Here is a 24,628-nt window from a genome sequence, read left to right on the forward strand (position 1 = left end):
TCAATTTATTATTAAATAAACTTCTTTTATTAAGTAAACTGCATTTCTATGTAACTAATTGATGAAGTAGAACGATTAAAATTTTTCAACAAAATTATATTTAAAAGAATAAAAAATCGAGTATCAAAATAGAAGCATTAAATATGCCATGCTTTACAAGTGAATATCTAGGTTCCCTAATTGGATATTATTTACATTAATACAACTTAAAAACCATAATATACGAATTAATTTCTATCGTTCGTTTTCTCCGATTACAAACTGCAGAAATGTTTAACTACGTGAAACCCTGGCGGCGGTATCGCGCTTTCGTTCACGTGGACGTACAAAGCGCGGTATTTATATTTCAAGTGGATGCGTTGAATCCAGTTCGCCAGCAAGCCGACTAATTAGCTCGCTCCAGACTGGACGCCAGCGTAAAACATTGTTTCCGACTGCGAAAGGGGAAAGATCTGAGGGACGATACACTGGCAAGCAGGAGGAAGTTCGCGTCCCACCATGCCAGATTTTATCTTAATTTATTCGGGGCTGCGATCATCGCGTCAATCTGACCACCTCACATGATATTGTCCGGCGTCTTCCGCAGTTTTTTCAGTCAGTCTCGAATAATATCAATCTGAGAACTCGGAATTATATTTCTTTGGAAATAAATAATGAAAATATGACGAACATGTGAAATGATCTCACAGAACTGGAAATGAAAATCATAACCAAAAAGTCACTCTTTTTATTTTCAGTGCAAATATACGAGCCAGGTTCGACCATTATTATTTGCATATTTCTCGAGCTAAAGGTTCGTTATTCGCGTTGTCGGCGTTTCTAAACCTTCGCAGGTGTTCCCCGAGAATATATGTATTGCAAAGTACTTTCACCCGATCACATGCTCCATTCGAAGCTAATACTCGCACTCGGACACGCATCGCGGTACACGATCGATCAATTCTTTTCAGGTTTTTCCAGTCACGATTATCGATCGTACGTCACAAACGTCTTGTACCGTTATTGCGTTATTGTACAGGTACGTTTGATTCGATTGAAAATTCCAGTCGAAACAAGTTACCAATATAATATAAATATCCTATAATATATATAAAATTGCTTTTAGATCAGAAAATCGAATTAAAAAGTACTCCAATCACAAATTTGAAAATACTCTTTTGGTCAGATTGGAGATTCGTTTCCAGAAACGAAAGCCAGAAACAATCAAATTGACGAAAACGCGCGGCTAAGCTCGGCGAAAGCCGAATTAGGTTCGTTAGTGGAAGCAATCGTTACTCGATTCTTTTCATCGATCATCCGGATAAAATTTCGAACCGTGCATAATCCGCAAAATTCCGCCCGCAGGAACCGTCAAATCACTTGAAAGTGCGCTCTTTAAGGTCCTCAAATAGACAGAGGAACTGTCTTTCTGTACCAAAGGTTCTCTCTACTTCTTTCCCATTGAACCGTCGTCCGTTTTCCTTCCACTCTTTTCCTGTTTTCTTCCTTTCCTTGTTCTCACGATCTCTTTCTTTCCGCATTTGTCTCTTCCCTTCTCTTTCTTCTCTTTCTAGAACCACACTTTTGTCTTCCTGCCACGAGTCGACTCGGGCAGAATTACTTTTCAGAGGCAGCAAGATGGAACGTCGGAGGCGTATTCTCCACTGGATACCGCAATAGATGCACAGCCATATCGTGTATTTATATATTTTCATGTATATGATACGCTTGCATAGAGTGGTTCAAACGTTTAGATGTAACTTTGAGTACTTTTAGGAAGACAGAATAATGTTACGATATTATTACTATTCAGAGATTTGAAATTACGTACGTACTTATACGAACTACTTGGAAGTTACATTGTCAACTGCAAAATTAAGAGGTAAAGGGAAGGAGCAATGTTACCAACATTACTTTTTAAAATCTACCTTGGAATTATAAATTATATTTCATTAATTATGTTATTTCTTTGTGGTAAATGAACTTGTAAAATTAAATCATTCGTTTTTTTTTAAATTGATCATTAATCGTGTACTTAAGTATCATAATATTGTTTATGAAAATCTGGACATTTTAGATTGACTTGATGCAATAAATCATGTTAAAGTAGCAAAAATATTTTACGATATTTGTGTATTGATGTAAGTGCTGTAAAATTCATAACAAAATATGTACGCTATGACATACATATGTACTAGATATATTTGAATTGCGCATTATTGGAAGCATATTGAAGTTTGAAAATTCGGTTCCATTTTTAAGAAACTGTTTAATTAATCACAAGATCGGATAGTTAAAATTTCGCATAAATATTCCTAAATGCTTGAGGTATTTCTTTTCTCGGTAACCTCGTTTCGTATATCCTAATTTTGCTTCAACATAGATCGAGATAAGTAGTTGACATATCGTTTTTAAATATTTATTTGTGCCAGCTAAATTTATATTGTCTTCATACCTGAGAAAATGTCCAGGCTAATAATACAATTATTATCTAGAATTATCTTCTTGGTAAGTTCATAGAAAAGTAAATAGGATAAAAGATTAAATATATTCTAATTTGTTGATATAAAATTAATGATTTATAGAGTCATTATTTTTCCATTATAAACGTCATTATTATTTTCACCATTATATTTATATAATGATACTCAGGCTTCAGATTTTCTATAGATAGATGTGTCCCCATTAAAAGAAATGTTGCTCCAATTTTCTATAAGAATGAACTTTGAATCACGATTGTACCATCGAAATGTCAGTTTTTCATAAAATAGAATTTTCATCTGAAGACTTGTCTATAGGCCTAGCTTTAGCAAGATCTTTCCAAATGCTTTCACAGATTTTCCCAATTAGCATATCTACTTTTATTCTTAATTGAGATCCAGACTGAAAATTAGAACGCCTTTTATTTCCAAAGCTATTATAATTTTATTCGAATCGCGTAGATTATTAGTGATCAGAACCTGTTAATTGATTTTATTATTATATACTTTTTAATACGATCTAAAGAATCTGAAGTGTTCAAACAGATATTTCATATACAATTTAACGTTTCAAAAATCCCATTCGATGTTTTTTAAAGTAAACCAAAATCCATTAAAAGATCTAAAAAAACACCTCCTTTTAAAACATCTGCGAAAGAGGAGAATCTGTGTATGAGAATTAAAATCCAAAATCGTGTCTCCAGCGTCAATTAAGTTGCACGTAACGGGGAACAGATTGTCCCTTACCGGTGGCAACATCGAAACACTTCAACTACAAGCGGCGACAATTCTGAAACGGCCGGTACACATAACGAAACGATTACATAACGAAATGACTCGGTTGTGCGCTACCGGCCGCGGCTGGTGCATATGTTGTGTAGCATTTATACAAGTAAGCTCGTTCCCTAAAGCTTCCCAGGAAGTGGGACAAGGTCGGCCAGCTTTTTGCACGTTTCCGCACTTCCATCGCTTCGACGTCGCGGACACCAGCGAATATCGCTGGACATGCTCATTGCTCATACATCACCGTCCATATGTCCCAGAAGTTCTTCGTCGTCGTCGTTATGTTTTAGGGTGCTCTTGCCCGAACTAAGCTCTACTATGCTTAAAAATTCGCCATCTCGATTATCGTTTTATACGAACGTTCGGACCATAAAATAATGTACTGGAAAATGTGTGTTGGCGGATTACGTTTGCTTGTTTCCATAATAAATTGATTTCGTTTGGCTCACTGGGAAGAAGATTAGGTCGAGAATCTTCTTTGTGGACGATAAAGATTTTTAGTGATTGACGTTTGATTGTTTGGAAAAATGAAATATATTTATTTTTGCGAAATATGGATTGTTATGTTTGAAGCAAAATGAAGATTTTAAAAATGAAATGATAATCGAAGGCAGTGATATAACGTGAAATCAGAAATTCGTCCAAACTCGGGAAGGAAAGTCTATGTAAATGTAAATAGTGAATAAATATTTAAATATCGATTATCGTATGATTATTTAAAGGAACGAATATCTGTTTCATATCTATTTTAGTGAAATATATAGGGTAATTATTTTTGTAAAATTATCGATTTAATACTTGTTCTTCTAGCTTCTTGAAGTGAGATTGAATCGAAAGTAATATTTCAGGTGTATATTATTATTAATTTTCCTTCATCTGTTGTATATACAACGGGTACTGAGAAATCATATTTCACTTCATCATTCGTACCTTTCTATAAAATGAAAAGTGTGTTAAGTAATACCTCGATCTTCGCGATGCGTGTAACCCGTCGTTTTATAATCTGTCATAGCAAATGCATAGTTTGAGGAGGTCAAGGAACGATGAAGAAAATGTAATTACTTCGAAAATTAATGATCGGGTTAAATACCAGATACTATATACTAGAAGACCAAATACTAGATAACGATCTTTTTAATCATAGTCAAGTTTATTTTAACGATTCGATATTTTATATTAAAAATAAAACCTAACCATTAAACGAAACATTTGACAAGAAAGTTTCTTAACACACTAATACGCTTCTATGGAAAAAGTTATTGCATTAATGTTTTCGTCATCGCAAAGTTTCATCCGCTTGTTTTAACTAAAAATGTGTTTTGCCTAATTGCTTTAAGTGCTGTATAAAACAGCCATTGAAGAAAATGCATAGATATAAACTGCAGGGTTCCCCCCACGCTGTAATACTTTCTGTTGGACTAATAAAGCTGGTTGCATAAAATCGTGTTATTGTAATTTAAAAGCTACTATTTTGAAAAAGCGAGAAAAAATACAAAGTTTAATATACCTGCTTATAATATATCTACGTATGTACATAAAAAATCATAGAATTTGACAATTTCTTGTACAACGAGGAACGATTAGAAACAATTAAAAAGTTGATAGAAATTAGGAAAATAAAAATGTAGAATTATTCCCTTCTGGAAGAGACACAGTAGTAAACTAGTGTAATATGCGGTACATAGTGTTTCAGAATATTTGACCTAGCAATCAACTAACGAGAGACGTTATCCAAGTGTCTAGAATCGATTTTGTATTTCCTTGAACTACACTGCCAAGCACTAAAATCCAATGAATAGATATTTTCAGATTTCTATTCAATCAGTGTTCCTGTATCCTCACTACCTCTTTGATTACGAAAGTTTATATACGTGTAATATACATACATATTTAGGTACACACACACATTGCAGAACTATAGTTGTTCCATTTACAAAAATCATTAGGATAATCAAAGTTTCTCGAAAATTTTGTTTGTAAATGGACGCAGTATAAAACTTAAAGTCACAACGAGAAAACAGTTCACCTCGAATTTTCTGAAAGCTGATCTCAAAGTTGCGCCAGTGTACGTATATTTAAGTAGCTCCTTCAGTTTATGCAACAGTATATTGTCAGTTGAATTCCAGCCCTTTTCGTCTCCTTCCCTTCGAGAATGTCCCCGTTAATCCGAGGATGAAAAAGGACACCTCGAAATTCCGGAGCCGAAGGCGGAACTAAACACTCGTTATGCTCGAGACTGAAGATCCGCTACGGCCTCGATACATTATTTCGCAGATTCTAGCGAAATAATATAGATTTTCGCACGACAGAACGAGAATACAGACCGCCTCGAGAGCCTCAAGGGAAGAGAATGCGCGGCTCGTGATATCGACCCTTTCCAAATATCATTTACATTTAAAATACGACATCTAAGAGGATTTGCAGATAATTTTCTCGGGGTAAATGTTTTTAAAAGAAGAATCAATCGATCGATGTAACTTTTACCTGGTTATTTTATAGCGAATGCTTGTCCTAACTTAATCCTAAAACGTTAAGATTTTATCTTAATCTGTAAATCTTGATCGGACGTAATTCTGATTTGGGAAATTATTGATATAAATTCGTATAATACTTTTCGTTAAATTAACGTATAAATTTATGATACAAAATAGTACAATTGTATTTCTCGCGTTATTGGGAAAAAGAATTTTTATCAAAATACTTTTCGTTCCCGCGCTCTTACAAATATCTTGTAAACATCTCTATAAAACCTTGAATTTTTTCCGACACTGTATATATGAGTAGGCACGACCTCAGCATTCGTATGTATGTACGAATACATGAATACGCCGTGAAAATAATTAAAAGCGCCGAGGTGAAGAGCATGAACACACGAACACTAAGAAAGTAGGAAACTTTTACTTTTGGAGTGCTGTCAAAGAGATTATTTCTATAGAGCGCAGGAAGGAATAATATATCAAACAAAAATACGTCTCACTGAACCAAAACTTGGAACAGAATGACATTGAAAAAGATACGTTATTAAAAAAAAATTTACAAGGAGAACATATAACAATATTACAAGACAAAAAGAAGTGAAATCCCAGAAAATTAATCTGTAGTGTAATTTACCTAAATGATCGAAACGAATAATTGGAATAGACTGCGCAAAATGGCAACGATATCTAGCAACTAGCTAAATACCCAACAATTTACTTTTCTTCCGTATTTTTCATTTTCGATCCTAAAATCGGCTAGACTAATATGTCAAACCCAACCAAGCACCGATTTAATTAATTCATTTGCACACGACCAAAGCATAGGTGAAGGTTCATTAACGAGCATCAAATTGCAGTTTTAATACGAATGAGACCTCGATCTCACGATCTGAAATGGTAACGATGAGAATCAACGATCCATTTTAGCGAAGGAACAGCGTTTCTCAAAGTGTCGCGGGCGATAGTAGGTCAGGAATAGATTTATCTAGGTGCATTCGCCTTGCACTTTACGCGTGAAAAGAATCATACACCGCACAGAATATTTTTATTATTTTCTCTCTCTCTCTCTCTCTCTCTCTCTCTCTCGCTCTTCCTCCTCATATTATGCGTGAACAAGGAATCGACGTTACGAACAATTGTTATTTTTCGGTTTCTTTATTGGTGAGCAAGAACGGTTGCCAAGTTACGAACTGTTCTTTCCGCTTTAATAATTCGGTTGGTTGAAAAGAGTCTCAGATGAATGAAAAGTTGCTATATGTTTGATCAACTCTGCTTCGTTTTGGTTTAAATTCCAGCGCCCCTCGAAGATCAATTTCAAAATATAAAAAAATTTGGTTATTTCATATGTGAGAACAGTATTTATTCAAAACTATTTTGCACGATAAAAGTTCGGTATGTTAAAAAGAAACGTGCAATCTTGCTATAATCTTATTCTTCTATTAGCAAATTTTGTATTCAGCTATTTTATAAATCTTCAAATAATTATTTAAACAGTAACGACATGTTAAATTTTCATTAATAATAGATATTTATTTAAAAACGAATATTTCTTAAAAGTGCACAATAATTCAATAATATGAAATATCATCGACCAGTTAAATCGTATTAAAGAGCAACATTGGTGCCCATCGATACTATAATATATTGTAGAAATAATATTACATTCGAGAGAAATAACGGGGTTGTTTGTTATCCGCAATAACAGAATATTGCGTGATAAAAGCTTGCAAGGAGATTTCTACAGAAACTTGATCGTACAGCGTTCAAGAGCACCGATAAAATCCCATCCCCGAGAACTAAATTATATTGGTCAGAATGGTGCGGCGAATCTGTTGAATTAAATATCGTGTCCCGAAAACAATATGACTTTTATTTGGCAATTCTACGCTCTCTTATCGTTGCACCGATATTCTCAAGTTTCGGAACATTTCAAGCACAAATGACTATTATAATTTTATATCTGGTTTAATAGGATACTTCTGGCTAATTTCGAGAAAGTTCGATTTTGTTAAATATTAGTCTATTAAATCTTTTTAACACTTTGAATTACAACTTTACACTACTATAATTCTCAACATCGTGGCGTGACACAAAATACTGTTTGAGAACCACCGTTCTAAAACTCACGCAGCCATGAAATATTGTTTAACATACCTGTCGCAAGATCAAGACGGTCAACGACCACCAGGAACGTCGCCAAGGTAAACCAGCGGAGTACCGACGAAATCGAAGGAAGCTTTTCCCCTGATCGCGTCATGTTTGGTCCTCTTCTTCTTCAGCTTGGTCACAGCTTACCCTCGTGCATGTCTGCAAATTATTCACGATGATTCGTCACCTGGCACACACTGTCGAGCTCTATGACGCTGCATCTTCGCCGATCACACTAAAGATGCAACGTTCGCTCGATGTACACGATCACGATGGCTCGCTTGGAAAAGACGACTGCACCTGAATTATCTTGGCGTCTTTTGTTGCGACCGGGGGAATCGGACGTTCCGTAGAGCAATTAGGCTTGTGATCGCTGGTGGAAGGGAGTCTTCTTCGCATTTATAACGAAAGGTGTAGCCTTTTCAACGATGCAGCGAAGAAATAAGGAAAAGAGATTGATCAGTATCATGGCATTTATATGGCTTTTATATATCGCTTATATCGCTTATATATTGCTGTGCATTTTGAGCGGTTATGCGTTGCGAATGACTGCGTTTCAAGTGCTATAGATGTATGGCTGGGGCGAATGTTAGGAATGCGTGAATGAGCCAAATTTTAGAGACACGTGGCGAGATATCGTTGGATGAACTATGCTGGTCAGATAGCTAGAAAACGATGTAACCTAGACTAGGAGCGTACCAACGTCGAGAGGGAAGCGACCAGGTTCTCAGTGTTCACCGTGCAATTAAGTTCAAGTTAAAGAGAAAGCACCGGCGTAATACATTCGCGCGGTAAGATCGTGTAATTGTTCCCGCGGTGAAATTGTGTAAATTGGACACGGACTGCGGTGTGAAACGCACGATGTCGGGAAAAATTCGATGGAACGAGTGAGAATGAAATCGAGAATGATGACAAATTGACGTAACGGGAGGATGACACTGGTGCAAGGTTCATTTGGATTTCAATCGATTGGGAAGAAGATGCGATTGTTTGGTTGAGAAAGAATTCGAATATCGAAATGTTTCTCCCACGTACCTACGATACATCGTTTCGAGTTACTTGCAAAGTTAAATCGTGGTTGAATACAGTTAATCCGAAAAATATTAATTACCGAGCTCGTTTGAAAAGTTTCCAACGATTACTATTCTAGTAAATTGCATTACATGCAAAGAAGAAAATGCTTCAAGTAACGAATGAATCGGTAAATAATTCAATTAGAAAGATTAAACGATAAAAATACAAATTTGAATTTATATATCATAATGTATTAAATAAGTCAGACAGACACATTTCGACTGGTAAGGTTGCAATGACAATGACATAGGAAGAATGTTAAGAAGTCGACGACAAATTATCACGAAGATCTGTGTCGGCGTTTTTGCACGCCACGATTTCACTTTCGACGATGTTAGTGACCGTAACTCGAACAAATTGGCATTACGCGAATCGAGGCTGTCAATCAACTCGACATACTCCGGGGGATCTTAGGATGAATAGAGTAGTTCGCGACGATCGCTACCGCTTTGAAAAAGAAATCTGATTTCTTTTTTCATCGTTGCTTTTATCAGACTGTAATCCGACAGTTCAATTTTACTATTTTATTTCGTGCAAACGGTAAGCTTTTTTTCTTTTGCTAAAATAATTAAGAGAATGATTTATAAAATATTTACATAATAAAATGCGTACATGTATTGTATGTATATAGAGAGAACTATACCGCTGTCATAATTTCATATACGAAGGAAAGAATCTGAAAGTGTATTTCCTACAACGAGTAATCACAATAATTAAACTTGTTACTTTGATATTAGGAAACGCTCTTATAATTATAACGTCTGTCGTTTGTACAAACCAGCAATTTGAGAATCACTAAACGATATATTACTGTGTACTTAGCTACTTCCTTCTACGATAAAAGTAACTAAAATAAAGTTTCTCTTGGATAAGTCATATTCATATGAGATCTAAAATCACATATGCGTAAATAATTATTATGTACGTAATATAATAAACTTCTTAATCCTTCCATAACTAAAACAACTCTGCCAAATTTCACAAGTTTCTTAGATCCCAAACTAATAACTCTATTCTTCGTAAATTTTCAATTTTACCGACTACGTACGTGATTAGAGTTGACTTTTAAAGAAGAAATTAATTTATTTCCATAAGATTATTCATCGTAAATAAATATCAATTCCAGGTAATTTCTAGTTTTCAAAAGAAAAGGATATTTCTCGCGCCTTTTGCTACGAAAAAGAAAATTGTGGCGTCGCTATATTTTCCTACTTTCCTGACCGACTCGCTAACGGAATCAACATACTACGTCTATGCCGAAGAAAGAAACGGTATACCCATAAACAGCCTGCGTGTTGCCTTACCGATGCACAAACTAACTGCACAGCTATGCAAATGCGTATACACTCACGGATCACGAAGTTCGACCTTGATGAAACGTAAGTCTAGAAGAACTCGTGGAAGAGCGAAACGCTAAGACAGTGCTCGAGAGGAACGGAAGCACGAGCCGAGAGTTAAACTCGAGCACAAGTGAAACAGTGAACCTACTTTAAAGTAGCGAACGGATGAAAGCCGTATAAATTTCCAGGCGTTCCAAGTGCAAGGACGCAGCGCACCGTTTTCTCGTAGAAGGACGATCCGATTAGAGGGATCGGGGAAGTGGCCGGGCGATCGGATGCACCGTTTTAACCGAATTCTCGGCATTATTATCCCTGCCATCGCTGTTTGTTCCGGGATAGAAACGATAAAAGATTTAACGTGATCCCGGAGACATTTATCTTACACCGACCGTTTCGAACATTTTAAATATACTAAATAATATATACAAATAATTCTACGAGTCGTATTCAGATTCGGTCCTTTTAATGGTTTCTCCGGTAATGTACAAAGAATTAATTATAACATTTCGTACGAGATCAACAGCAATTTAAGAAATTAACGTGTCCGCAATTATAATGCTTCAGTTTATCACCGAATTATCAAAAGTTCCAAATCGCCCGACCATACTTGTCTCTTTCTACTTAACGTCGCATGGCTGAAAAATCCTCGTTGATACATAGAAGCGACCGGCCTCGATCAGTCGCAAACTTCCGTCATTCCGACAACAGCCTCGAACTTGGTCGAGCAACATGCAAATGATCCGTGGTTCCCTGTGACCCAACGCGCCGCAGTAACTCGATGATCCGAAGAAAACCACGGCGCAGACAAAGAAGCGCTTAATAAGAAGCTCGTAAACGGCGTAATGGTACTTCCGGTCCGTGTACCCCACAACTACGCGGCAAAACTTTCGCTCAATTACGTGTTTCGTGTTGCGCGAGTGAACGGTATCTATTTTAATGGCGCAAGCACGCACCTTGAGCGTTATCATCCAGAACCGGACCGCATTCTACTCTGCAATCTTATCAGAAATAAATCGTCTATTAAGGTACGAAGGTATTTAGGTTAGGATGGCGGTCGTTTCGTCTGAAAAATTTATCGATTAGTGATTGAGATTTTCCAACATGAATCTTTAACCTTTTCAGAGATGTAAATGCATCCATGAATTCAGGAACATCGATCTATTAAATATATACTGTCAGCTACGTACTACGTATTTAAAATGCTATAAAAATCGACTTTCATCGCTTCCGTAATTCTATTCGCCCCGCTTATTCTTTAATTCGTTATCTGAATTACATATATTTACGTTAGAGCTGGTCTAGTAAATTCCCGAGCAATTACTCAAATGAAGTTCTCCTCCAATGAATCACTCGAAACTTTTTACTCGCTACGACCGCGTAGAAAATGTATGAAAACAACAGTGGTTTATTTTCCCTGACATCGTTTTCCACTTTGTTTCTGTTTATTAAAGCGTAGAAGAATTTATCGAAATTGAACGAAGATCGAACTCTTTTTCATAGGATTTTAATTTCAAAGAAATACCTTGAGCGAGAAATAACACAATTTTGCTCGACTAGTTAGATTTCACCTGGTAAAAATATAAAGGCAGAAGTCCTGAAACATCTGCCATTCGATCTTCTACCATCCCAATTCATATTTCCGGAATATTCATATTTCAAAATCTCATATGCAACCTTAAGTCCTGTTGCATTTATAGTTACCAACGCTAGATCGCCTAACTATGTAATCGTACGATATCGTTTAATCAAACATACCATTACTGGTAGAAACAAAACGAGTCTTCGGTTACTAAGCGTATCCTGCATCTTAAACTGAGTAATTCGACTGAAAACTAGTACCTTAAATCTGGTACAGAATTATGTGAGGAGATCAACCTGACCGTACGAACTGCATCCACAACCATTCAACATGCCATCAAACTTATCATTCATCGCTCGCATCTTGCTTCAACGATACCCGATACTACCAAACAATCCCATCAGTTGTCTGGTATACCAACCTTCCTTCGACCACGACTGCACTTCCTCTTCCACGGTCAAAATACTCTAAACAAATAACAGAGTACTGTAACCGAACAAGGTACGCGAACACAACAGGTGCGAGGACAGAACGCGACACTCGTTACCCGAATGAGCTGTCCGGATGGTGTGGACGAGCTCTAATAAAGAATCGGTACGAATTCACGACAAATCGTGGTCTCCCTCCTCGACCAGCGATCAGGACAAAACTTTCGCCCAGTTTCGCGTTTCACGTTTCACTGGTGACTGGCATTGGCCGCGGTCGGACGGCGGCCGTGCGTCCACCACTTTCGGTCCACGAAGTTCCCCACGAGTAATACTTTCGACTTTGCCTACGAGTCGGATACGCGCGACTAGTCGGATCGCTCGTGTCCTGTTCGCTCGCGCTACCGACTTCGTCCACGTTGTCCCGGCTAAGGAACGGGCAAGTGGTTCGCGCGCGTACACCGCCGTTCGTATATCCAGCATTCACCCCTCTTTTACGCGCGAACCACGCTCGTCCTTTCGCTTTCAGCGGCCACTGACCATCGCAGCGACCATTGTGCACTACGCTGACAAGCAAATGCCTCACCTGTGCTCCGTTACTCGTCTTTGATCAAATTAATCCTGAGTCTTTGGTTGAGATGAAACGTGATCGTAAAAATGAGAAATGGTCCAAGTTTTCCAGCAATGGATGAATACAAAATGACAGAAACGTACTGACAGACAAAAGGTTTGGATGTAGAACGAGGATCGGAAGGCACTCTATGACAAAGATGAAAACGATAGATATCTTTGGTGCTAGCGACGAATGATAATTTTATAAACTTGTATATAGTGAAATATATTATTCGTTTATAGCCAACGTTGAAGGATCATTTTATAGATACCAACGATAGCAAATTTTGAAAGCAAAATGGTTAAAGGCGATCATCGATATCGATCGGCGGGTATATTATACGTTCTACTAAAATACATTTAACAAGGAGTACTCCACTTATTCGTACATTTAGACAAAAGGCGGAAGCCATAATGTACAATAAAACGCAGTTCCTTATTGGTTATCAACTTTCAAGTGAAACTGTAACATCATTTGACTCCTTTCATCCATCTACAGTTAAAAGGCTTGTTTCAAGAAAATTTTTGTGTAATAGCATTCATTATGTCTAATCGTGATAACGATCACACCGTTCCTCGTAAAACGCTGTTCCTGCATCTCTTTAATATTCAGTTTATGGAAATTAAATGCTTAAAACGTTTCAAACTCGTGATTTCATAAAAAATTGCTCGCAATTGCAAAGATCATGCAACAAAAATTATGTTAGTAAACCTCGTACTTCCTGTAAAGATCGCTTTCCTTTCTATAATATTTGCTATGCCACACACGTTCGTTTCAAGCTTTGCTCTCAGAATTTTTCATTCTTTACTTTTCTTCGTTGAAAGGTACGTACGTTCGTTTCAATCAATGTTTCTATCGTTGACAATCAAAAATATTCTCTAACTATCGCAAGGACACGCGTACAGGCTCACAGCGATGGCGTTACGCGAGGAAAATTTCAAGCCGCGCTGTAATCCTATGCAACGAATAAGATTTCTCAGACTTTCAGGGGCAAGGTTGTTACGGTTGATACTACCCTCGGTTCTCAGCAGATCCTTGTCGAAATCTGTTCCGAGGTCTCCACAATATTCCAGCTAACGTTATTAAAACTCGCAGGATGTATCGACGCGCATTAATGCAATTAGGATTCGTGCGGAGTTTGGCTCCTTAATGGAATTACACGCAATACTGACGAACCACCAAAGCTCTGAATCACGTTTCAACGCATCGGTACTTTACTTGAAATATTCGATTCGTTTAACATATACGATAAAAAGATTTTTTTACATTTTCAATAGCGAATACTTTCTATAGAAAAGATTTCATTGAATTAATCGTAAATACTTTTTTAACGCTAATCGAAATCTTACATCTAATCTTGATCTCTATATTTTACAGACTTACCACACTTTCGTTAGTCGTCGTATGTAGCTCTTCACAGTTTGTACTACTTTTGGTGAATGTATCCTATTAATACGAATCGCGTGATTACTATATCGGTTTTCGATAAATATAGTTAGGCGAATTGCGTCGATCCGGAAGAATTTGAGACAGAACGATAGTTGGGATTGCAATCTATACATCAGTTGGTCGGTAAGCAAGAACCTTCCAAGGTAATTGGTCAAATTAAGCGAGGAAAAGTGAACGTACCACGGACAGAATCATGCAAATAAGCGGAGAACAGCAAGGCGCGATTGTTCTTGTGGCAAGCAATAAAGCCACGTTAACAAAGAGAAAATGTGTGTTTCCACAATCGACGTAAAAACAACTTATTGACCGCAACATTGTAGAAAAACAGGTGTTACCCTATCAAATTAGCGTCGAAAGCGCTGATTATCGTTAAGCAATAGCATAAGATCGATTTCTTCGTACTTTTGTTCTCTCAATTTCACGATACTCGGCCGTTTTATGCTGATTTGAGACACTGATGAGCTATTTTTTTTAGTTGGAAGATCGAAAGTTTAATCCGATAGTTATATGATAGTTGCTTGATTGTTCTCTGAAAAATGTAAAAAAAAATTGTTTCCTGCGATAACGTAAGAAATTACGCTTCTTTCGATAATCTGCTGTAATTTTTCCAATTTTCGAATTAAGATAGTATCGTGGAAGATCTTTAACGCATTCCATAAATCCTGCAGTAAATTAAAATTCCAAATTCATTTATCTTCACCGCAGAGCAAATACGTGGGAACGATTTCGTATTTAAAATTTATTGTTTTCACGAAGCACACACATCTCCTTCGAGCCGACTTCGTTTTGATTTATCCGAGTACACTATGTGCATTTCTCCAGCATTTCGATTACTTGAAAGCATATTTCGAACATTTCTCTTATACGAGAAAGGCAATTTTTCAAACTATTACTTCTTTAACAACTTCTTCCGAAGAGGTTAAAGTTAAGAGGTTCGTTCCAAAGAAATTAATTAGCGGTATAGTTAATCTTCCCGTTAATGATGTCTTTGGGGCCTGAAGAAAGATTATTCAGGAAGTTTCTTAAAATATTGAACAATGTGTCATAGTCTGATCGAATAATCGTAATTGAATACGGGTTTCATCGAACTGTCATGGAATTTATTCATCAGCGGAGCGAGCTTTTCGCGGTTGATGCAAAGCAGTTTCATCATTAACATTTACGCGGCATTACATATTCCGCCTGGAGATAACGAATGATTTATAGCGTCCTCGTTTACTTTTCAATCGTAATTTGTTCTTAACAAATCTTCGAGTGAAAAATTCCTCACAGAATTAATCGTTTTTCGAAAAATTTTTCATAGGTTATACGTATTAAATAATTGCTATTCTTTTTAATATTTAACAGCGTCTTTAAATTGGTAAAACATTAAAATTTTGTATTTTCGAATTTGGACTTCGTTCGTGTGTAGAGGACTCAAGAAACTCGCAAAGATTTTAATTAATTGGTGCACGCTGGTCAATAACTCGAATGAAATCAATTTGGTTCAAGGCTCACTCGAATCTCTGTTCATGTTACAACCTGATCAATGATACTTTTGAAGCGTCTTATATTCCGCATGCTTATCAAATATTCTGTCAAATATTCCGAAAGATTCCATGAACGTTATTACGAACGACAAAGGGCCATCACACGGCGAAGGAATAGCTACGATCGGTGCCATCTTGTCTAAAGACAAGCTCGTCTTCCTTTTTATTCACGACCTCCATGCAATGAAATCGTAAAGAGAATGGAATCGTAGGAACATACTGATAAACGAATGTTTTTAATACGGCGCATGTCTATCTACGAATATACGAATATACGAATATACGAATAATATATTGGAAATGACAAAAGGAAAGGACACACGCAGAAAAAAATACTCGACACTAAATAGAAAAGGGAATAGAAAGGAAACAGTTCAAACGAGAATTAAAACACTGGGAAAAAGCGTTAATGGAACTGTGTACGTTGGAATTTGTAACATTTACTTCATTGTTCTACTTAATGACGCAGCTTTGTGTAATTTCTCGCGTAATTGTGACAGGAAGTTTTTATGTAATAAACGTAAGATTTAGTTTCTACGTTTGTTTTTATTACTATGGAAAGAAAGTGAGATTCTTGAGATTCATTAAGAAATTATTCTTACGAAATTATTACTGCAAGGATAAATTTTATGAATATTATCTTTCTATTCTTTTCCTTAGACTTTCGTCTTTGATGAAATACATACTAATTTTTTGCAATGAAAATTCCATGAATCGGACTTTGACCACTTTTAATTGTGATGCAGAAATTATATAGCAAAAAATGAGAAACTGTCGATTTCATAATCGTAATTAAAGTGTAGCTTCAACTAAGAAATATAGGGCAGATAGGCGTAAGTCATGGTTGAATAGATCACTATGTAATGTATCGACTACTACTAATGACTTGTTTGTACGTACAATAATTGCATAAATTTGTAGCACATCGTAGGATTATTTGAACAATAATTGCAAAAGCACGATATTGAGCAGGATACATAAATTCCGTGGAATAAATATTTTTACATATTTGACAAATCACGTGAGAATTTTATTATTACGTTATATCTTTAATGCAGTAAGTTCAATGAAAGTGTATACGATTACAAAGAACTCATATCAAGAAAATAAAACGAACTCCTTATAGAATACAAGTCGAATATACATCTATGCAAATATATTTTATATATCAACTGCGGAATGATTTTAATCAATCCCAGATACTAAACAACATCACTCCGGTCACCCAACACAAAAGCACCCTCGCGAACACCTGTTTCCTCGGCGACGTTCCGCAGCTTGAAGAAAAACAATCGGCGCATCGTATCCCTGGTGGTTCGCCTCCTTCTTCGGTCCGTTTCGAAATGAAAATTTCCATTGTGTCCGCATCAGTCGTGTCGCGTTATCAAAGGGGTTGCTCGAGCTGTGTATTCCTCGTCGACGTAGCGCGTGCAGACAGGCGCGGTACTCGCGAAGAAATGCACAGGAACTCGTTAAAAGCATCTGTCCTTTCGTGTCTGCCGATTATTACGTGGAAACGTAAAGCGTGAAGTACGACACTGCCACGGTGGAAGGAGGTCAAGAATCTCTTACATCCTCGTTACGGTTCCTCGCGTCTGTGTTTCGGCTTTCAATATTAGATTTTCCTGCCGACGACGACCTCGGTTCGACACACCTGCCACGATGGACGTTGAGGAACGAGTCGATAAAGGAAGCTGAGTCCCACGCCTCGAATCGAAATAAAACATATTAATTAAAAAAAAAATGCTGACCCTAAGCAGAAAGCTTGGCGAAAATTTAACGTTTTAAGCCTGCCTAAGTACATAAACCACTTTATTACGAGAGTTTTAATTCCTTTCTCTAGAAAGCTGTCAAAGTAGCGTAATCGCGTACTTTACGTACTTACAACTTGCTATCCTTCTGCTTGATTTCAACATTTTTATCAAGCTACGTATGTAAACGATAACGATTCTTCAAATTACAAAAAAAGACACGGACGATGAAAACAATAGCGCATTCATATCTATAGCCAACGATCACCAAAGGTGGTAATTACTTTTACCCAAGCTCACCCTGCTGGAATAACTTCCCGTTTTGCGGTCACTTTTTCCGGCCCATTAAATTCTCCGTGCGTCCTCTACAAGATGAGCATACATTTTGCACTCGGTCACTATTTTGCATTCGATACGCGCGAAGTGTGTTTACTCTCACGATCAAGAGATCCTTTTCGATTTTGATCGAGCATGGAAATCGTTACTATTCTCGTGGACGTTCCTTCGAACGGAATTACAAAGGAAAATTATTCCATTAAGTCTATAAGCGTCACGAAATAAAATCTTGAACCTTTCGCGCATGATTCTTGTCATTTGGCTTCGAATTTGTACTTGTACCGTTCTATGTTCAACAGAAGATGTCTTTGTGAATATGTCGGCGAATTTATTCCAGAAACGGAAAGTAGAGGACATGAGATCGATGGCACGGTATCAACTTGATCGTTGGATAAAAAGGGAAAAACCAAAGAATAAACATCGATTTCGATACACTTTCCATGAAATCTTCGCCACGGGAATACTTATGAACCACTTTTTCCTTCGCTATTCCTCTTTCTTAGTTTTCCATGTTGTTTTATGTACATAAGACACGCGCTTCGTGTGTTCCAATGCAACGACCGACATTTTCATCGTTGAAAGTTGTTCGGTTTCATATACATATGTACATAAATGAAACATGTTTGGTTTCTTTCTTCTTTCTCGTACGATAGTGAGAGTTTGAAATTGATTTGTAAAATAGTGTCTGTTCTTTCCAGGAATTTTCCTTACTAGCGAGCTTCATTTCTCTATTTAATGAGAAAAACATCTCCGAAAATATCATCATATTAAACAATGTTTTTTCTCAGAGAATATCTTCGAAGAATCACAATCGTCGGTGAATATCCTCAAAGAGTCAGCATTCTCAAAGAATTCCTATTCTCAAAGAATTCCTATTCTCAAAGAATATCCATAGAATATGACCGAAAAGCCGCCCCTAAAGAATTACCATCCTCAAAGAATCACCATCCCTCGCATTCTACAGTCCAGGTTCGCACACTCGTAGAAGCATCGTGTATCACAAATAACCAGCAGATAAATTTTAGCATTTCTAGTCTATTGTATCGAACACACGGACCGCAAAGCTTTAATGTTAATAATAGACTCTAACGGTACATCAGCATAGAAAACCGTATGGTCGTCCGTGTTGCACTCGCCTCAGCTAACCGATAAATCGCTTCAGATTGCGAAGAGGCGCGTAATAACATCGGTTACAGCGAAACTTCCGCCCCGTGTCGCGTGCGCGTTCTGTAACTTTCGTTCTCGCGCGCGCCAGCGTGTGCAGTCGAGAATTATCGCTTATTAAGGTCGACGCGGATTGCGTTAATCGCGGGCTATGCGTTGGAAACGCCGGGGAAATATCGCCCTAGCGATGTTTCGTTCGCGGAAAAATCCACCGGAAAAATAAACCGCGGTTTTTCTTCATACTATTTGTATTTCTTCGTAAGATTTAATAATATCAAGCTGCTCCGCGTAAGATATAGTATAGATATATACATATAGAATATAAATCCAAATTAAACAACTTAATCCAGATCTGTCTTAAGTTATTCTGATAATCTGCGATCAACTAATCGGAGATTAAGCTCACAAGCTAGATTCATAGCTATGTCTAACGATTATTATCGCATGTTATTTAGAAGTTTGAAAAATAAAGAGAATTTTAGTTATTCAAGGAGAAGATAAATACCCTGATTAAATACAGAGTCTAATTTCTAAACTAAAAAATTAAAAATCAATCTAAATAGTATTCATTAAGGACAAAAGTCAAAAAATCGGAGAGTATTCCGTTTTATGGGGGGAAAAAGCGCGCTAAGTATGTACATCGAATCGCTTTTCGAATGATAAGCGCTGGAAACTGGCCGTGTTCGAGTGGAAAAGTGAAAAACCGGCTGGAATTAGCGGTCGGTCGCTCTCTTCGCAGATTCCGATAGATTTTAAAGTGCATGAAGCGTCGCATCGCCAGGGAAAAAGCAGATGGCCGACTTCACCGGATACGCAGACCGCTCACGACCTCCGCTAAATCGCCGCTAAGGAAAGTGCTTTGCCCTCTGGTTTCTTTCGCATTTCCGCGGGCTTCCGTCCTGCATAGCAACTAGAGACGTCGCTTGACACAGAATACAACGAATGCAATGTACAGTTTCAAATTCGAAGAAATGAAAGTGGCCTTTGGCTTTAAGGTGACAAAAGAAGCAAAGTTTATGAACTGGCAAAGAATGTTTATAAAATATTTGTCAACATTGGAAACTCAGATAAGTAGATAATAAAATAATAAATAGATATATGATACAATGGATACCATTACGAAACACTATATCGAATAATATCGGTAAAATCTACTTATCTATTTCCAATGACGAAACAATTAGAAAAAGCATAATTTCAGATCGATTTATTTCTTCGAATAATTACATTTCCTTGACCTATGAACGAACAGTCCCTCGGCTAGGCTCGTAGATAGAAAGAGCCGTTTCCTTGATTGTGTCTCTTCGTTGTCGTCTCCTTATACTTTAATCCGGCATTATCCAAGATTCATCTCAGTTTACCCCCTCGAAAACGGAACTAAAACGGCAACTGGCCGGAAACTCTTGATAATTACGAATTTACTTTTCCCCTTTACGTCCGCTGTTTCTTGCTTTCCGAGCAGCATAGCCGCGTCTAAGTGGACATTATACGTATTATAACGGCGTCCAACACGAAACGAGTGTATGAACCTTGTATTGTGCAAGCTGAAGCCTCGTCGAGCTGGGAATCGCAAAGAAGTGCAAGGTCGAGACGCGAAAAAGCATCGTACATCGACGACATGTTCGTTGCTGGACGATCGAACCACTAAGATAATTCGGAAGACGACGGGGTGAAAAATTAACCTTGCCCCGTGAAATTGAACATCTTTTATCACTTTCATGGATTTACACACGATCGAAGCGATACAATTGTAACGTATCTCATGCTCGTACAGTTACGAATCGCTGTTAATTTATAATTAAGATCGCTTTGAAAAGTACGCTTTCATCTAAATCGCGCTGCATTCTTTCCATCGAATAAATTAAAATTTCACACGCAAAGTCTCTAAATCAATCAGAATATTCTTCGATGTGAATTTACGAGCTAGAAAACGAAAATCAACCAATCGACGCAACCGTCGAGCAATTACTTGTTTTTGAACGTCGCCTGGTCGGCATCTGTCCCTGTCGCAAAGCTGTCTACACCACTCACCGTTCAAGTAATAAATCGTACGGTGCTCGTGCTCGCGTTTGTATCACGTTCATATTCGTCCAATAAAGAAGAATATTCGTCTGGAAAACACCGTGAAGCGGATATCGAACCTTCTCGGGATCGAGCAGTCGATGATCGTTCGAGCGTTGCACAAACGTAGCACGGTCGAGTGACGATCGTCGAGCAGATCATCGCTCCGGTAATCATTGTTTTGTCAGCCGTAGCAGGACGTCGCGTCGCGTCTCGTGCCGTACCTGGTAAAACGAATCTGACGATCGTATTCGTGAATCGAACATTCGATTCAGATACCTCAAAAAATAAATTTATTCCGAAATAATGCGTATCTGTAGAATATTTGTGGGAAAACGTTAAGGCTCGTAGTAATTTCTGAGATTCTAGGGAATGAATATTGAAAAAAGCGAAATAGTTAGACAAATTAAGTTAAGAATTATTCAGTTCATGTGCATTTAATTCGAAGTAAAGATATATATGAAACCGACGATAAACAGGTATATTTGATTATTGTACTACTGTAATATTGTGATATATTAAAATAATCTAAATGTATAATCTGTTAACTTCGTCAAAAGACGATAACATTATTTTCGGTCATTAATTTGTCGTTAATTTACGTAGTTTAGTAATATCATTGTACCAGAAATTGACCAAAATATCTAGACATTTAATAATTAATGTACGTCATTAAATATTTCGCAAGAAATAGAACACAATTATTTTCTTCGCCATAAAAAACATAAGAAATTTCTTAAATTCCACGCAACGAAAATCTATCAAGTTTTCTTCATACTTAGCACAATCGACTAACATACCGAACACATCAACCCCTTCTCAAATAAAAACCAATAACTACATAACAGTAACCAATCCACTGACCATAAAATCTCCAACTTACACACGATTATCTTCCACCGTGCTACATATTAACCGTCTTACTCATAACCAAGTTCTTGCTCAAACTCATAAAAGAACACGGCAATCTGGCAATTTTCCGAAACGATTTATGGTCCACCTTATAGACACCTTCCTTGCAACATTTCAATGGCCAACATTTAAACGGAAACTCTGCAATCGATTCGATCGCTTATCGTGTTTTCTCAGGCTTCTCGTCGTGGTCTCGTTGTTCTCGATGTAACAGAATCGATCAGGCCGCCGAGAAATCGTATTAATCCATTCGTTGGGGATCACCGAATTTCGTAATTTTACATGATCGTTATTAGTTTCATAATTTCACTGACACGATCATTTAATCGTCGTTGATAGACGCAGTTTCGCGGAATATTATAGAAAGTTGCTTCGATCGGCCAGCCTAAAGTTTATAAATCGTTTTAACTATATCCGTTTCACCGCCATAAAATCAACCGTATCGATCAACAACGTTTATGGGCTTTATGGTGTACGATTAGAGCGTCGATCTATGGCAAAGGAGGATCGTCGACCGAGAAATCTTCGAATATTCGAGGTTTGACCGAATGACACGGAATCGTATCAATGTTGCCGGGAATGGTCAAGAGAATTCAAAGTAAGTAGGTCCTGGGATCTGTTCGTTCATGAAAACTGTTCCCCTTTTCTTTCTACGGAGTTTTATTGCATGAAATACTCACAAATATGGCTACAATGTCGGAATGCTCGCTATTGAAATCTACTCCTAGGGACGTAAAAACAAAATTATTGTAATACGAATGCACGACAACTGTTTCCTGCTGTAGTAGAAGATATGACATGGTTGAAAGATGATACATAGTTGAAACAGAGTCTTTCGATCTAAAATTGATCGTAACAATATAATTATACATTTATAAACATAAATGTTATTAAATATATATATTGGATTAATCGTGCAAAGTTCTATATATTTTTTTTTTCTTTTTTCAACTATACAAAATTCTCACGATAAAAAATAAAAGAAGCATTCGGAACGAGAAAAGTGTTAATCGGTATTAATTTGAAATTCGTAACTAGAAAAGAAAAATTCATGTTTTTTAATGTGGTAAGATACACAGTTAATGCAATAATAAAAATATTTTACGCTTAATGTCGCGCCATTATCAAAAGAAACACGATAGATACGAGTGCCTCAAGTTCTATAAAATTGAAGGACTCGAAGCACAAGTGGGTCAAGTCCAAAATTTAATGCCGGCAAACGACATACTCCGTCAGGAATTAAGACCATAGACAACATTATGCGCAAGGTGATTTCTGAAAGTGTGTCACACCCTAAATTAATTCATTTTAAATATCAACGTATTCCCTCATGTTCTCATCTCCCACTTGTTGAAACTTTTTATCCTGAAAATAAAGTTTATTACATTTCTTACAAATACTACTAACGTATATTAATACTTTAGTATATAATTATACAGCATACGATCTCCAAGAAGATTTTACAGAAATTGAAGTTTATCAAAAAAATCTTTCTTCAATCGTTGAATAATCTTATACACGTACATGTATTCGCTAACTTAGAAATAGAAAAAAGAAATTTTAGAAATATGGAACGATTAATATTTTACCATATTTTTCAAGCTTTCTGCAAACTGATGCATCAATCGTAATATACTTTAAAACGTAATTAATAGCACGTTAGATGAAAAAGTCTCGTTAGTTCATCTTGCTTCGGATCTTTAATTTCCAATTTATAAAACCGAAGAGGTATTATAGTTTCCTAATACATGTATACTACATTTTTCTATCGCGATAAAACGAGCGAATCTCGATTACTCGTCTAAAAAAATGTTCGCACGAATATATCTCGAGCAATTTTATTCAACGATTTTTACTACGCTACAAACGTGCAACGCTCCTTTAGTATTCAGGATATGATCCATACGAGCCAAACGAAACGTTCTGGCAAAAGTTCCAAACTGTTTCGTATTTCCGTTCTGCGAGTCAAGCGCCAAACGAAGAGAGAGTTTTTTCACTTATTCGTTGTTCAACTTGCGAGTCACTAATTATGAGTAGGATCCATTTTATTGTACTTGGTGCGTATACATTGCTATTTGTATTTTTTATTATCACTATTATTTATTATTGTACTATTTATTCTAAAGTCCGCTATAGAAAACGCCTGTCAGCTGTTGCAGTTATCCTCTATTTCCCCCGTGATCATCATCTTCGTCTAAGATACAATGATACAAATAATACAGTGCGTATTTCTACGATACAATTTCCATTTACATGTAACTTACATGAAACCATGTTCCCGCGTAACATGGTTTCACGCTGTACAACATTAAACAGGAACCGAGCTACAAACGTAACACGTTAGGCGATGGTTACCAGTACGCTAACATCATTCGTTTAACCGCCACCAGTCTCAGATCCCATGACTGAAAAAATGCAGCGAGCACACGTGGCCTTTCGCGAGGAATGCGTCTGCTAAAGCGGTTCTTAACGCACCGCAGAACTAGTTACGCGTTGCAATTAATTCTCAGGCCAGTTCCGCCAGTTAT

General features: G+C 37.0%; 1 protein-coding gene across 5 annotated transcripts in view; it reads right to left on the reverse strand.

Annotated features, from left to right (window-relative positions):
- LOC126924288 (cadherin-89D) overlaps window positions 1-12,739 on the reverse strand; it is a 37,817-nt gene extending 25,078 nt beyond the window's left edge. For 3 of the 5 annotated variants that reach the window (XM_050738604.1, XM_050738609.1, XM_050738607.1), the window contains exons 1-3: window positions 12,282-12,738; window positions 8,168-8,285; window positions 7,874-8,026 (exon numbers count right to left, since the gene is read on the reverse strand). In XM_050738604.1, the coding sequence (XP_050594561.1) occupies window positions 7,874-7,976 (103 nt within the window). In that variant the 5' untranslated portion in view covers window positions 7,977-8,026; window positions 8,168-8,285; window positions 12,282-12,738. Of the gene's footprint in view, window positions 1-7,873; window positions 8,027-8,167; window positions 8,286-12,281 lie in introns of all 5 variants that reach the window. The other 2 variants (XM_050738606.1, XM_050738605.1) reach the window with 2 other exon arrangements.
- Between the last annotated feature and the right edge of the window lie 11,889 nt (window positions 12,740-24,628).

The sequence above is a fragment of the Bombus affinis genome, chromosome 14 (genome assembly GCF_024516045.1).
Source record: "Bombus affinis isolate iyBomAffi1 chromosome 14, iyBomAffi1.2, whole genome shotgun sequence".
Classification (NCBI taxonomy): domain Eukaryota; kingdom Metazoa; phylum Arthropoda; class Insecta; order Hymenoptera; family Apidae; genus Bombus; species Bombus affinis.